Genomic DNA, 15,954 nt, shown 5'->3' on the forward strand with positions numbered 1-15,954 from the left:
GCTTCCCTTGACAACACTGGAGAAGCTGCTTAGAAGGAGCACACTTTCTCGGCCTTCCTTTCCCTGCAGATGTTTTGGGGGTTGTTAGTAGCAACAGAGGTCTGTCAAATGTATCTAAACTTTTCTTCAAGGTCTCGGGGTTCTGCTCCTCTTTCTCAAGGGGGAAAGGGCTTCTGATGGGAAACCGGAGTGGAGCGCCTTCTAGTTCCAAGGACAGGTGTAAATTGGGAGCAGGGTCAGATAAGGTTCTGTGCTCAGCACTAAGTGCCGACCCTCGGCACTCACCCTCAGATGCTGCACCGAGCGGGACACTCGTGGATGAAACCCTCCAGGACTACTGGGTCTGGCGTCTCCAAGTCAAATGAGTTTGTCACGCACTTTGGAACAAGTTCCCCCACCTTCTACCACAGTAGTAGTCGAAAGGAAGGGCAGGAGAACATCTTTTTGTAATTCCGTAAAGTTTTATACCCATCTCACACCTGCCATGAGCCTTCTTATAGAGGAGGAGTTCCGGAAACGAACAAGTTTTAACTGAAGAGATGTAACCAGAATGGAAGCCGACCTGGAGTTGGGGATCTCATTACCATCTACTGGCAGGCTCTCTGGTTAGAGCAGCTAGATACGGGATGTGGGGTACAGATGGCCCTAGTGTCCAGGTGTGGGAGCTCACAGGAGAGACTGGCACCAGGGAGTGGTGAAGGGCACAGCCTCTGCATCAGCTGTGCGCGTTTGGTAGGTTCCTTAGTCTCTCTCTCGGCCTCCGTTTTCTTATCTGTAACGTGGGAATAGGAATAGGAACTGCCTCCAGGGGTTGTCATAATTGTTACGAGGTTTAAATGAGCCAATACACAGAAAGGAATTAGGACAGTGCCTGGTACGTAATAGGCACAAACATTTTTAGCTGTTTTCATTACTAAAGGAGGTGGACCCTGTAGGGGCTGTTGCAGATGGAGCGTAATAGAGAAGTGGCCGCTGCTCAGATGGGTTGATAAAGTCATACAGGGGTACAGACCTAGGCTTGCTAAAGCTTCTGCTTTGTAGAGGTGTATGTGAGAGAGAGAGAGAGGGAGGAAGAGAGAAACCTCATGGTTTGAAAATAATAGTGATGAATTCAAATTTTAAAAAATCAGTAACTGCACTAGCCAAAGAAATTATATCCATGGATCCCTGGACCACGTATGGCTCCTGGGCCACCATCTTGTCCCCTTCCTGCTAGAACAACCCACCTTGACTTGACTTATTGCTGCCTATAGGGCTGGGTCAAGCTCAGTCCTCTAAGTGAGAAGCAGCACCGTTACAAGTGTGGACTCTGGAGTCGGAGTCCGAGTTTAAATTCTAAATTCCCCCACTTTCTAGCTGTGACTTCAGGTCTCTGAGCTTTGGTTTCCTCTTCTCAAAAATGGGAGTTACAAGAAGTCCTACCCCAGAGAGCTGATGTGAGCATCCAATGAGATACACTGCATGTATCAGGTCTATGAGACAAAATTCGAGCCTGTGGTAAGAACACAGTGGTTGGAAGCACCCATTACAGATGTCTTAGGAGGTGGCCCTTTAAATCCTAGGCCTTTATGGAACCTGTCATTCACCATGGAGAGAATTCATTTGTGTCCCTGGGTTGCATGTAACAGACTATAGGCTCCAGCTGATGTCAACCCAAAAGGACTTTCCTGGAAAATCTGGAGTAGCTTCCAGTGTAAGTGAAAGCAGAATAATCAGACCTTGGAAAAGACCAAGAAGAGGACAGCTTCTGTGATCCAAGCAATAGGAAGGAATGAAAAGACAGGGTCTTTGGAGTGTAGCTGCTGGAGTGAACCCTTCAGCCCAAGATTTAAATCCCCAAGACAGAATCTGATTGGATGCTCTTCCATCACAAGTCCACCCCTTGGCTAAGAGCAGGACATCAATTGGGAAGGTGTCTAAGGGTAGATAAGATAGGACAGATAGGCTGCAGTCATCAGTGGCGTGGACCCAGTGACGTCACACAACAGAGGCTTATTTCTTACTGAAAGTTCAGTGTGGATTAAATGAAACTCCCCAGGGCGGGTGTCCTCTACATGCTGACGCAGGATCCGGGAGATAATCCATACTATAGCTCCGCCACCTCAGTCTTGACAGTTGCCACCCAAAGAGGAGAGGGGACAGGAGGGTCGCAGGGGATGGTTTTATTGGCCAGAACTGGGAGAGGCTTATACATTCTATGGGGCAGAATCCGGTCACATGGTGGAACCTGACTGCAAGGCAGGCAAGAAGTAAAATCTTCCTGGTGCCCAGGAAGAGGAAAATGAAATGGGATTTGATGAACACGTAAGTTGCCTCTGCCCTGGAAAGAGCAAATACCCAAAGGAAAATAAGGAGGAAGGGATGCTGGGCTCGGTTTGGATTAATCTTCTCTCTTTCCATGCAGACCTTGCCCACACATCCTGCCCAGCCAGCCTGCCACGGCCATGGCAGCCTACGGCCAGACACAGTACAGTGCGGGGATCCAGCAAGCTGCCCCCTACACCACCTACCCACCTCCAGCACAAGCCTATGGAATCCCTTCTTACAGTGAGTACCAGACCAAGCCCTGGCTTTCCCGCTGGGGTCCCCAACATCATGGTCTTTCTTCTGTCCTGTTGCCTCAGTTAAATGCGAAATGGCAAATGCAGCCAGGCTAATTTGGGGTTGGAAATAGAGGGAAAAGACAGACATATTTCAATATGGTTCTAGTTCAACGAACTATATCAAGACCTCTTTTGATTGCAAGACTAAGAAACTTAACCCAAGCTGGCTTAGGAAAAATGGAAATTTAATGATTCACATACTGAGAAATCTAGAGGTACAGTTAACATCAAGTGTGGCTGGATCCAGGTGCTCGGCTGCTGTCAGGAGTACCACATCCTGTTCCAGGTTCAGATGTTTTCCTCTGAGTTGGCGCCAGTCCCACAAAGGTTCTTCCCATGTGGCAGCAAAGATAGTGCCCATCACTCTGGGTCTATATCCGTTCAGCGCTCCACACCCAGTGGAAGGAGAGCGCCTCTTGCCCAGCAGTCCCACCAGAATCCCTCGCAGCCCTTGTTGGCCCAGACTGGGTCACGTGACCATGTTTCAGTCTAGGCCAGGAGGTCAAAGTGTGAGAAATAAGGAGGCTGAAGCATGTGGATTGTATCTGAAGGAGAGATGGTTCTCTCAAAGGAAAATTAATGGATGCCAGGAAGACAAAAACAACAGACCTACAGGCCTTGACTGTGAGAACCTTCCTGCTAAGAACCAGAGAGTCAGTGAACCTGGCCCACCACCCATGCTCACCTGCCCCTGTCTGTACTGGTCAGGGTTCTCCAGAGAAGAAGAACCAATGGAATGAAGATATCTATGTCTCTACATCTATATCTAAAGAGAGAGAGGTATCATAGGAATTCGTTCACCCAATTATGGAGGCTGAGAAGTTACAAGATCTGCAGTCGGCAAACTGGAGACCCAGGAAAGCCAAAGGTGTCATTCCAGTTTGAGTCCAAAGGCCTGAGAACAAGAGGGCTGATGGTGTCAGTTCTGGTCTAAAAGCAGACAGGCCCAAGACTCAAGAAGGGCTGACTTTTCAGCTCCGGTCTGAAGGCAGGAAAAGACCCATGTCCCAGCTCAAGCACTCAGGCAGAAGGAGTCCCCTCTTACTCAGCCTTTTTGTTCTATTTGGGTCTTCAATTGGTGAGATGAGGCCCATCCACATTAGGGAGGGCAATCTGCTTTATTCAGTCTACAGATTCAAATGTTAATCTCCTTCAGAGATGCTCTCACACAGATACACCCAGAATAATGTTTGACCAAATGTCTGGGCACGTTGTGGCCCACTGAGGGTGACACATAAAATTAACCATCACACTGCCTCTGGCTGTTACTCATGGTAGTCCTGCCCATCTTAACTGATGTATCAACCAAAAACCTTTTGGTAGCAAATGACAAAAACCCAGTGTTAATTAGCTTCAGGAAATAAGGGTGTTTATTGCAAACACAGCTGAACATCTTAGGGTACTAGCTTCAGGCAGAGCTAAATCCAGGTACTCAAGTGATAATATGAGGCATCAGTCTCTCTGCTTTCCTTTGGAAGGTTAAGCTTCAGTCTCAGACAGGCCTTCCCACTGGGGTACTAAAGCCAGCCCCAGCAGTTCCAAGTTGTAACTCCCCCCAAAAGAGAGCTTCTCTCATCCAGGACTTTCTGCACCATCCGGGGGATTCCTCCGACTGGACTTCCAAAGCCATAGCTGACCCGGACACTGGGGCAGAAAAGATAGAATGCTCTGGATAGGCCACACTGGGCCACATGGAACCAAGAGTTAGAGCAAACTCACACAAGAAAAAGAACCGACCTGAATGTGAGGTAGGGGAGGAGGAGGGGGCAGGTAGAAACCACAGATGTCTAGTGGACAGAAGGTAGGATTGGTAGGCAGGAGACCTAGCTTCCAGGCCCAGCTGCCTCTGATCTGCCCATGCCTCAGTTTCCTCAACTGTTACATTAATGTCTCATGTCATCTTCCCAACCAGATGGTGTGGCTTGAGTGCAGAGACCCAATCTTGTATTTTTTTTCCTCCCTTTTCTCCCTCTCTACTTCTCTGTTCATGTGTTCATTTATCATTCATTCATTCCTTCATTCCTTCATGACATTGGGTCATGTGCTAGGCACACAGAGGTCAAAAAGCAGAATGGGCCCTCTCTGGAGCTTATAGTCTGGAACAGAGGCTGAAAAGCCAATGGGTAATGTGGGTAGCTCTCTTAACCTATAAAATACACTTGGCGTTTTAAAAATTGCCCATTTTATAATGTGAAATGCTAACATAAAAATTTATATTTCTAATGTCTTTAAAAAGAGAGATGATCAGGCAACACTGAGCCCACAGTTTCTGTGTTGGGACTAGGTGGCTCTGAGTAGGGCTGACCCCGTTAGCCTAAATTCGTCATGCTCCCCACCCAGCCCACATGACTCATTTGAATTTTCTGCCGGTCCTCTGAAGACATTTGAGTTTGCAACCCCCAGCCTAAAAGGAGAAAAAAAAAAATTAAAGATGTAAAAATCTTTATGTGTTTCAAACTATGATGCGTGATATAAGGCAGAGAAGTAGGTCATGAGAAAAAAACAGAAGAAGGAAGACTTCATCTAGGATCCAGCATCAGGGAGGTCTTTGAGATGAGGAGCTGATTCGGCTAAGAACTGAGACAGCATCCAGGCAGGGGGACCACCCATGGGAAGGCCCCTGAGATGGAGAGGAATTTGGCGAGTCCAACAAGCCCAGTAGCTGAGGCACAGTGGGGGATGAGGTAGGAGGGGTAGGCAGAGCCCTCAAGGCCTGAGAAGGATTTGGGATTTTATTCCAAGTGAAACGGCAACTCATTGGCGGGTTTATAAGCAGAGGGCTATCTTCTACAGTCTGGGGTTTTTCAAGATCACTTTGGCCACTGTGGGGAGCCTGGACCAGAGGGAAGGAAGAGGGAAGCAGTCAGGCCAGTGGGAGACCGAGGAAGCAGGGAGACGGGGTGATGGTGGAGGCCTGGGGCAGGACAGTGCACAGACTGAGGGAGACAGATACAGGAGCAATTCTAGAGATAGGAGTGATGTGTCCTGGGAGAGCAACAGGCCAGGCGTTGGTAATAGTCACCAGCGTGGAGTTGCTGCCACCCTCGGTCCCTCAGTGCTCTGTGTCCTTACCAGGGAGGGTAAATAAATCGCCTAGGGTCGCCCAGCTGGTTGGTGGCATTAAACCCAGGCAGCCTGGCCCTAGAGTCCAAGCTCTTAACCACTGAGCTCCGCTGCCCAAGCCTACATCCCGTAAATGCTGGGGGATTACCAGTGACAGACCTCCACCAACAGGTGTGGGCACCATTTCCAACTTTCTGTCCCTCCTGTTATGGAAGACTCGTGATATAATCACCCGAAGTTACCCCACCTGGCTGACAGCCAGAGAAAATGAAGCCATATTATTTTTCGGTGTAAAAGAGAAAAGTAGCCTTGTTCCCAGACAAAGCATGGCAGGTGGTAAGAGCACATGTCCCGGGCTCACACGGCACCTCTGCCACTTGCTGGTCCTAACACACTGGGCAAGCCATCTCTGTTTCCTCATTCATACAGTGGGAGTGATACCAAGTCTGGCCTCCTCCCGGTTATCGTGAAGATTAAATGAGACTATCTGTATCAGAGGTCAGCTGCCATTTTCTGTAAAGGTCCCGATGGTTATTTCTGGCTTTGTGGACCATACAGCCTCGGTCACAGCTATTCAACTCTACCACCGTCGTGTGAAAGCAGCCAGACAATATGTAAACGAATGGGTGTGTCTGTGTTCCAATAAAACTTTATTTACACAAACAGGAAGTGAGTCAGGTTTGGTCCACCGACCATAATTTGTCAGCCCTTGATCGATACGAAGGGCTTAGCTCACAGGGCCGGCCCAAGGGAAGTGCTCAATCCGTGCTGCAGGGGCCAGGCTGCCATACACACCTGGAGTGTTCATGTCACTGAATAGCGACAGGGAAGATGAAAAGCTCTTTTCCTTCACATATGCCTATGCCCAAGCAAGCAGTGTTTGCTCATTGTCTGGACAAACCTTGTTGAATCTTGTTAGGAAACTTTGCTCACTGATGCTTGGCAAATAGCATTATTTACTTTTGCTGAAACAGCTTCAAGGAAATAACACATTTGAACAAACTAGAGGGAAGGAGGTTAGGGGTATTGAATATGTTTTTCCTCAGTTTATTATGCAGCATTTAAGGCATCTGTAAAAGCATAAAGAGTAATACTATAAACGCCCATGAACTGACCATCCAACTTAAGAAGTAAAAAACAAAAGGTTATTTTCCTTTCTACTCAGAGATACCCACATTCCTGGATTTGATGTTTATCATTTCTCTGCATTTCTTTGTGTAGAATAGAGGTCAGCAAATTTTTTCTGTGAAGAGCCTGACAATAAATATTTTTAGCTTTGCAGGCATTATACTGTCTATCACAACTACTCAACTGTTCCATTGTAATGCAGAAGGAGCCATAGTATGTAAATGAATAGATGTGTCTGTTCCAATAAAACTTTATTTTCAAAAACAGGCAGCAGGTCACTTTTGGCCGTGGGCTTATGTAGAGTATTATTTTGCATGTTTTACAACTTTATGTACATTGTTTCTTTTAGTAGCCATTCTTTTTTTGAGAGAGAGAGAGTGCAAGCCATCCCGGGGTGGGGGTGGGGGGTAGGAGGGGCAGAGGGAAAAGGAGAGAGAGAATCCTAAGCAGGCTCCATGCCCAGCATAGAGCCTGACACGGGGCTCAATCCTACGACCCTGAGATCATGACCTGAGCTGAAATCAAGAGCCGGACGCTCAACTGACTGAGCCACCCAGGTGCCCCTAGTATCCATTTTTTTGACACTTGCTTTTTCCACCCAACTTATGTCTGTGACATTTATCCCTATTCATGCATGCCGCTAGAATTCATTCATTTTCACTGCTGTATAATATTCCATTATTTGACTGTACCACAACTTGTTTATCTCTTATACCCAGAACTTAATCACTTAAAACAACACTCTGATATATTATTTCTGGGCTTCTTTGGGTTGACTGGATGGGCTTTCTCCTGGTCTCCCCTGGTCTCTCTCACGCACCTGTATTTGGCTGGCAAGTCGGCTGGCATAGCTGAGCCTCTCTTTCAACCTGGCCTTTAATCCTGTGCTTGCTCACAGCATGCTGGTGTCAGGTTTCCAGAAGGGCAGAGGTAGAAGCTTCAAAGCCACTTGACGCCTAGTCTCCAAAACCCCCATCACTCAGCCACTTGTACCAGTCAAAACAAGTCACAAGGCCAGTGGAGATGCTAGGAGGTGAAAATAGACTCTACCTCTTGACAAGAGGAGGTGCAAAATATTGTGGTCGTGTTTTTTCAATCTACCTGAGTACATCTGAATTTCTTAACAAAGAAGCAGGAATCTGCCCAAACAGGCAGTGAATCTGTTGGCATCTGATGGTGGGTGACATTGGAAACTCAGGAACCAAGAGAAAGAACTCAATACTCTGATCACAATAGACTTCACCATGTTTATCTTACAGAATCCTTTGACATCTTCCTGTTCTGCTCAAGAGAGAACAGTGGGCCAGCCTCAGTGTTGCCTCTAAAATGCAAGGGTGGGCTTTTCTTCCAGAAAAGTTTCTGGGGGTAAAAAGCAGGGACTTTCCTCCTTCTTTCCTTTGCTCCCTCATGGTTTGGAAACATTGTCTTCATTCACAAGACTGAATGGGTGAAAAGGAAGGAACCACAGTTACAAAACTGGACCCAGAACTAGAAATGTCCTTTGAAGAGATGTAAACAATTTTTTTTTAAGATTTTATTTATTTATTTGACAGAGACACAGTGAGAGAGGAAACACAAGCAGGGGGAGTGGGAGAGGGAGAAGCAGGTTTCCCGCTGAGCAGGGAGCCCGATGCGTGGCTCGATCCCAGGACCCTGGGATCATGACCTGAGCCGAAGGCAGACGCTTAATGACTGAGCCACCCAGGCGCCCCGAGATGTAAACAATTTTAAGATACTATTTGACAGCTGTAAGATAAACAGTTTATTACATTTTCAATAAAGATATAATATGTAGGCTACTGATGATGGATCAGGCCCCCTCCCTCAATACAGTCCCTTCTCTAGCCTGTTGCTCATAGAATCGGTGCCTGTGCTTTGGGGAAGCATGTCAGACTTTGGCTGGAGAGGGGACACATTTTTAACTGTGGCTTTTGGAGAAACAGGTTCCCCGAGCAGTAAGAGTGGAAGTCATCCTTACAGAGGAAGGATGGTTCATTTGACACATTCCTCCCAAATCCTGCTGGACATTAACCATACATGGCACTACTCCATAGAGTAGGAGGTTGAAAACTCGCTACCCTCAGAGCCAGGCGGAAGCATGAAGCTGATTGCATGTGCAAAATATGAGCCTCTCTTGACCTGCCTTTCCCTTCCCCACTTTTGACAATGTCCTAGTATGTAAAAAAAAAAAAAAATACAACTGCAACAAAAAATAGCACCTTAAAACAAGCATTAATGTCTCAGAGACAGTGCAGAATTTGTGGTGACCTGGGGAACCTACAGAGACAGTCTGCCTTCCCGTGGGAATGCAGGCATGGTGTTGCTGGACCATCTTGTTGCTCAATTGAAGCCCTAAGTCCAGATTTTTTGGTGAAATCTCCTGATTTTTAAACAAAAGCAACTCATTTCAGATTTTCCTTAAAAATACGCAGGCCAAGCAAAATACATCTATAGACTTAACTTTGCCTGACAAACTACCAGTTTGTAGCTCCTGGTTTAGAAGCTGATAAAATTGTGTGCTGTCTTGACTCAGTAGTTCTTCTGTAAGTGACAGGGAGGCATCCTAATCATGTGTCCCCGGTGCTTCTTTTTCTTCCTTCCAAGGCATCAAGACAGAAGACAGCTTGAACCATTCCCCCAGCCAGAGTGGATTCCTCAGCTACGGCTCCAGCTTCAGCACCCCACCCACTGGACAGAGCCCGTACACCTACCAGATGCACGGTCAGTGTGGCGCTACGCCACTTCCTGTCCACATCTAAGGCACTGTCTAAGTTAGGTGGTCGGTCATTCATTTATTTACTTGCCAGATTTCTTGAGCACCTACTATGTGCCAGAATCCATCTCGAGGAGTTAGAGCAGCAGACAGAACAGAATAGATATGAGATCTGCCCTCATAGCAAGTACATGGCAGGAGGGAGAGAGTGACAATAAACAAGGCAACCAATAAACCAGCTGATTTTGGAAGAGGTTGAATGCCGTGAAACAAATAAACATGGTGTTTGGGTAGAAAGTGATGGGCCATTGAAGGGTCAGGAATGGTGGGATATGTAATTGTGGAGGGAGTCATCAGGGAAGACTCTGAAGAGATGACATTGGACAGAGACCCAAAGGGTGAGGCAGAGCCAGCCCTGCATAGACCTGGAGGAAGAGCATTCCAGGCAGAGGGAATGGCCTGTGCAAAAGCTGTATGCGGGGAAAGGTCTTGGTATGTTTGTGGCACAGAACAGAGACCAGTGAGGCTGGAGCAGGGTCAGGTGATGTGGGACGAGAGAGTCAGAGAACAGAGCCAAATCATGCAGGGTCCTGAGGGCTGTGGGAGGAGCTGGTTTTGATTTAAGTGTGATAGAAAAGGCAAGTCCCTCGTAGACTCGTGGTGGGAGTTTGGGGCAGGCAGGTAAAGAAGCTGTAATTCCATGCAGGAGGTTCAACGCTCCCATCACCCTAGGGTCGCCTTAGGGAAGAAAAGTCCAGTGTATAGTTATTCCCATCCCACATCCCCTAAGCAACTGGCTTACTGGATTCTTCTGTCCCCACCTCCGCTCTTTGACCAACCTAGGACCCCTTCCCTTCTTACAGCCCCTTGGGAGCTGGGATGTTGGGGCTGATGCGTGGAGTAGAGGGCTGGTGGCAGTAATTTGGGGGATCCTCCTCCTGGTATATTTTTCCCTTGATGAAAGCTGATAAAAATGACCACCAAGGATCTGAAAAGTAATATGCAAGAATGAAGGAGTTATGACAAGGCTGTGGGCTAATGAGTGATTGTACTTCTCTTAAAAAAAAAACCAACTATTTGCAAGTCTTGTCACTTTATCTTTTTAAATTTTTTATTGAGGAAGTAAGGAAACAATAAAAATGGATACCAAGGGCAGCCTTTCAGGGAAAAACATTGCGAAGGGACAGCAGATGATCTTGGAGTATGTGTAGAGAAAGGGGCTGAAGCGCATTGATGCCCGGCCCTTGCAATAGCTTCCTCGTAAAGGCCCGCATCAGAGTTTGCTGGTGACACTGTCCGCTAACATTGACCACACACTTACCCTGTGCCACATGGTCTTGTGGGGATCATCTTATATAGTCTTCATGGCAAAGCGTTGGTGCTGGTTTAGATTTTACTGCACATGCAATGAAACCGACCGTGTCGAGCCTCTTAGTGGTCTGGCAGAATCCCGTCCCCCAGCCTCACCCAAAGCCCGTGCACGCTCTCTCACTCTCTTCTCCACTTCTGCTGTCACCTCTGGCTCCCCACAGTGGCCTGAGTCCCACAGAAGGGTACAAGCTGCTGGGACCCATCTTCAAGTGGGAAGTGAATTTTGGCACCAATCCTGATAATAAAGACTTGTGCAGACATGAACTTGAACTTGCATTTGGATCACTCTCAGGCCAGTGTTACTAGCTCTGCAAATAGAGATGGGACTTACTGCCTCAGGACTTCTAAGGCTGTGGAGGTTGAAGGGAAAACACATCCCCCCCTCCCCCATTCTGACACCCACCTCCTGCTCTGCAGGATAAGAAGTGCGTTCGTTCATGTAGGAGTAGCTCTCCATCCATCATTCTTTCAGTGTGTATTATTGAGTACAAGTTCTATGCCTGGCACCCTTTTAGGCCCCGGGGGGCACAGCCATCAACAATGACAGTCCCTCATAGAGAGAGACAGACAATAATCAATTAACAAATAAGCAGACTATTACTAATTTTGATAGAGCTTGTGAAGGACAAAGACAGGGCAGTGCGACGGGCAGTGACGAGGGAAGTGGTGGTTGGTATCACCCAGGTGGTTAGGGAGACCTGAGTGACGAAAAGGAGCCAGCTACTTGAGCACCTGGAGGCTCTCCCAAAGGAGAATCATGAATCTGGGGGCAGTGCGTAGGGAGGATGAGATTGGAAAGCAAAGCAGGAACCACCCCCCTCCCCGGACCAGGACGTATAGAATATGTTATTTCTTCTCTGGTCCTTACAGGAGCCCCATGCTGAGGGTGCCATCACCTCTGCTTTACACGTGATGAAAGCGAGGCTCAGAGAGGGGAAGTGACCTACCCAGGATCACACAGCCAATAAGTGTTCAGAGCTGGGATTCAGACTTGGGTGTCTAGAATTCCAGAGCCTGTGCTGATTCCTCCAAGTGCTCTTTCCGGGACTCCTTCAGGACTCTGTATAGCATCCTAAGCTGCGTATACACCATACACTATTCCCCTTCATCCTCCCAATAGCCCTATGACATAGGTTCTGTCATTATCCCCATCTTACAGATGGGGAAGCTGAGGCACAAATTGGTAAAGTAACATGCCTAAGGTCACATGGCAGTGGCAGTGGGATTTCAAGCGAGACGGTTTTACTCCAGAGCCCAGGCACACAACCCTCACACCATCCTGCCCTCCCTCCTCTCATAGAACCTTCTAGAAGACGGTTCTTCATGGATGAGCCCTGGCCTACACCCTACCTCCCCACCTCAATCCCTACCAGTCCTTCACAAATTGAAAAACATCACCTGCTCTGTTCCCATCCAGGTTATTTTCTTATCGTCCTTGTGGCCCAGATGCCAGAAGGGCTCTGGCAGCAGCTGGACTCTGTCCCAATTAACTGCCTTCAGTCTAATGCTAATGGCCATAAGCTGCTCATGAGACAGCCCAGGCATTTTGCAAGCCTGACATATTCCTCCTTAAGTATTTTTTTCAAACACAAACACACAGAACGCTCACACACCATGCCCATGTGCTTCCTATTAACTTTTTTTCAAGTTGTTCCAGAGGAGAAATAAACTCTCAAACTACTCTGTGTGTGTTTCAGAATGGAAGACGTCAGCTGAGCTTAGTTTTTCAGACGGGGAAGGGAATGAAGAGGGGACCCGAAAACATGAATAGAGTGAAATTGGTCCGTATTTAGAAGCTGGGATAAGTCTTTCTCCTCTCTAGGAATTAAAATCATAATTTCATAGAAGCCAAAAAGCACCCAAGCAGGGACCACCCCATCATTTTACAGATGGGTAAACTGAGGCACTGCCCTGGAGTGGTTTGTGTAAGGTCACAGAGCAAGCATTAGATAAGCTGGGGTGCCTCCCCCTAGGTCTTTTTTTTTTTTAAGATTTTATTCATTTATTTGATAGAGACACAGTGAGAGAGGGAACACAAGCAGGGGGAGCGGGAGAGGGAGAAGCAGGCTTCCCGCTGAGCAGGGAGCCCAACACGGGGCTCGATCCCAGGACCCTGGGTTTATGACCTGAGCAGAAGGCAGATGCTTAACGACTGAGCCACCCAGGCGCCCCTCCCCCTAGGTCTTCTACCTACTCTCATAAACTTCCAGAAACTTCCACGGGGTCATCATCCCTCAAGGCCCTGGTTTGAGATCTGTATCTGTTTGGATAACATTGCTCCTCCACCAAATGTACAATAAACATAAAAGAGAAAAGTTCACAGCACTCGTTCAGCCTTCGCTTCGTTGTTTATTTTCTTTTTTTAAGTTCACCCAAGGGTTTTTGTAACTGAAATGTATTTCTTACGGGTTTGATTTTTTGTTGTTGTTTCTTTTCGCTTCTCCTGCTGAAACAATGCTATTCGCAGAAATGGCCTAACAATGAAAAAGAAAGGAAGAAAATGTCTTGAGAGTGTATTGTAAGAACTTGCTGGAGCCATGCAGGGGTTGAGAGCCCAGACCTGGGCTGCAGTCACGCCTCGCTGTGTCCCGCACGCTCCATGAACTTGGGGGAGGCACTTGACTTCCCTCTGTCTGTTCCCTCACCTGTGAACTGGCATCCTAGCAAAAGAGATGACCTCACGGGACTCTCGGGAGGTCTAATTGGAATGATTCCTGAGCATATCAGAGGAGGTCCATAAAGGCTGGGTGCTCTTTTTATTATTCCTGTTATTTTTTTTAATTTTTTTTTATTCTTATGTTAATCCCCATACATTACATCATTAGTTTTAGATGAAGTGTTCCATGATTCATTGTTTGTGCATAACACCCAGTGCTCCATGCAGAATGTGCCCTCCTCAATACCCCTCACCAGGCTAACCCATCCTCCCACCCCCCTCCCCTCTAGAACCCTCAGTTTGTTTTTCAGAGTCCATCATCTCTCATGGTTCGTCTACCCCTCCGATTCCCCCCCTTCATTCTTCCCCTCCTGCTACCTTCTTCTTCTTTTTTTTTTTTCTTAACATATATTGCATTATTTGTTTCAGAGGTACAGATCTGAGATTCAACAGTCTTGCACAATTCACAGCGCTTACCAGAGCACATACCCTCCCCAGTGTCTATTACCCAGTCACCCCCTCCCTCCCACCCCACCCCCCACTCCAGCAACCCTCAGTTTGTTTCCTGTGATTAAGAATTCCTCGTATCAGTGAGGTCATATGATACATGTCTTTCTCTGTTTGACTTATTTCACTCAACATTATTCCTGTTATTTTATATATATATGTATAACCTAGGCATTAAAAGCAGTAACCCTGAAGTCAAGCTAAGTGAACTTCCCAGTTCTGCAGTGGACCAGCTTGTGACACTGAACCCGTTCCTTCTCAGTATCTCAGGTTCTTCCCCTATAAAATAGGATACTGATAGTACTTACATATGGAGTGCGACGATAATTAAATGAATTAATTAATGTATGTAACGTATTTAGAGCAGCACCTGGCATAAACTAAGTGCTCTCAAATGTTAGTTGTTATTACAGGTGACCTTTGAACAACACAGGTTTGGCCTGCACCAGCCACTTACATACAAACTTTTTTTTTTTTAAAGATTTTATTTATTTGATAGAGACACAGCGAGAGAGGGAACACAAGCGGGGGGGGGGGAGAGGGAGAAGCAGGCTTCCCACTGAGCAAGGAGCCCAATGTGGGGCTGGATCCCAGAACCCTGGGATCATGACCTGAGCCGAAGGCAGACGCTTAACGACTGAGCCACCCAGGTGCCCCCAAACTTTCTTTGATAAATACAAGACAATCCTATACATGTATTTTCTGTTCCACATGATTTTCTTAATAACTTTTCTTTTCTTAGCTTACTTTATTGTAAGAATACAGTATGTAATACATATAACATGCGAAATATGTGTTAATTGACTGTTTAGGTTATTGGTAAGGCAGTGTAGACTATGAGTAGTTCTCTTTTTATCATTTCTTTCCCCATCATGATAAGCATACTCTGTAGTAGTTAAGTTCTTGAGGAGTCAAGAGTTAAATGGGGAATTTTAACTGCACGGGTTGTTGGCACTCCTCGCCCCCATGTGTTCAAGAGACAATTGCACTGCTATCCTAATTTCAGGTCTGATGGTCTGTGTTCTTCCCAAGTTCACCTGTATTTCCTGAACTCTCAGTTTTACTAAGTAGTCCCGGTAAGAGGAAAGAGGAATGCGAATTTGAGAGACTGTTGAGTCTTTCACAACAGCATAAACTCCCCTTCTGGTGAAATCTGCATTACAGGGGGACTTTAAAATAGTAGAAGAGCTCTTCAGTGGGGTTTCCTTTTGTATTTACCAAAGGCCAGGAAACATTAATACCGTTACTACCGAGGCTCAGAACCCAGCATGAGCTACTGAGGAACATGGGAAGCATGTGATTCGGGGATGGGTAGGAGAATTAAAAGCCTAGCAAAAGCGTTTGTAAGCCAGTGATCTCAGCCAGAGACTTCAGGGGCCAGTTTGTGGGGGATTTTTGAAGTCTTGCATGGTTTCTGACACCAGAAAGCTTCGTGACTTTGGACAAGTCACTGAACTTTCAAGATCTGTATCTCACAGCTCTGGTGTTCACAGATGCTCACTGAAAAAATAGGTCGGAAAAGTTCATGGTCAGCTGCATCAAATACATTTGATAAATAGTGAGCAGCACAGAGTTAAATAGATGTCTTTGCTGCAGGACTTTTCAGATCCTTTGCAGCCTGATAATGCCTGTGGCTCTTCAGGAATGGAATTCAGTAGCTAGTTTTTCTGGGTAGATTGAATAGGGACCTTCTCTTCAAATGACTCCTCTGTACTTAGCGGGAAGTCTTGGGTGTGATGGTCCTTAGAGCCCTTTCTGTGTTAAAATTGTTTGAGTCTCTAATTTAAAAAAAAATGCTGAGGGGTGCCTGGGTGGCTCAGTCGATTAAGCGTCTGCCTTTGGCTCAGGTCATGATCCCAGGGTCCTGGGATCGAGCCCCGCATCGGGCTCCCTGCTCGGCGGGAAGCCTGCTT

At 46.8% G+C, this 15,954-nt stretch overlaps 1 protein-coding gene across 1 annotated transcript; it reads left to right on the forward strand.

Annotated features, from left to right (window-relative positions):
• Positions 1–2,224: 2,224 nt before the first annotated feature.
• Positions 2,225–10,313, forward strand: LOC118011561 (eyes absent homolog 2-like). Its single transcript, XM_035006473.1, has 2 exons — positions 2,225–2,547; positions 9,399–10,313. The coding sequence occupies exons 1-2, from the start codon at positions 2,445–2,447 to the stop codon at positions 9,551–9,553; spliced, it is 258 nt and encodes an 85-aa protein (XP_034862364.1). The 5' UTR covers positions 2,225–2,444; the 3' UTR covers positions 9,554–10,313.
• Positions 10,314–15,954: the final 5,641 nt, after the last annotated feature.

Source organism: Mirounga leonina, unplaced genomic scaffold, assembly GCF_011800145.1.
Source record: "Mirounga leonina isolate KUSES-001 unplaced genomic scaffold, KU_Mleo_1.0 Mir_150, whole genome shotgun sequence".
Lineage (NCBI taxonomy): Eukaryota > Metazoa > Chordata > Mammalia > Carnivora > Phocidae > Mirounga > Mirounga leonina.

Coding starts and splice junctions, on each gene's coding strand:
- LOC118011561 (XM_035006473.1), top strand. CDS start 2,445: ATGGCAGCCTACGGCCAGACACAGTACAGTGCGGGGATCCAGCAAGCT. Junction 2,548..9,398: donor CTATGGAATCCCTTCTTACA/GTGAGTACCAGA, acceptor CTTCCTTCCAAG/GCATCAAGACAGAAGACAGC.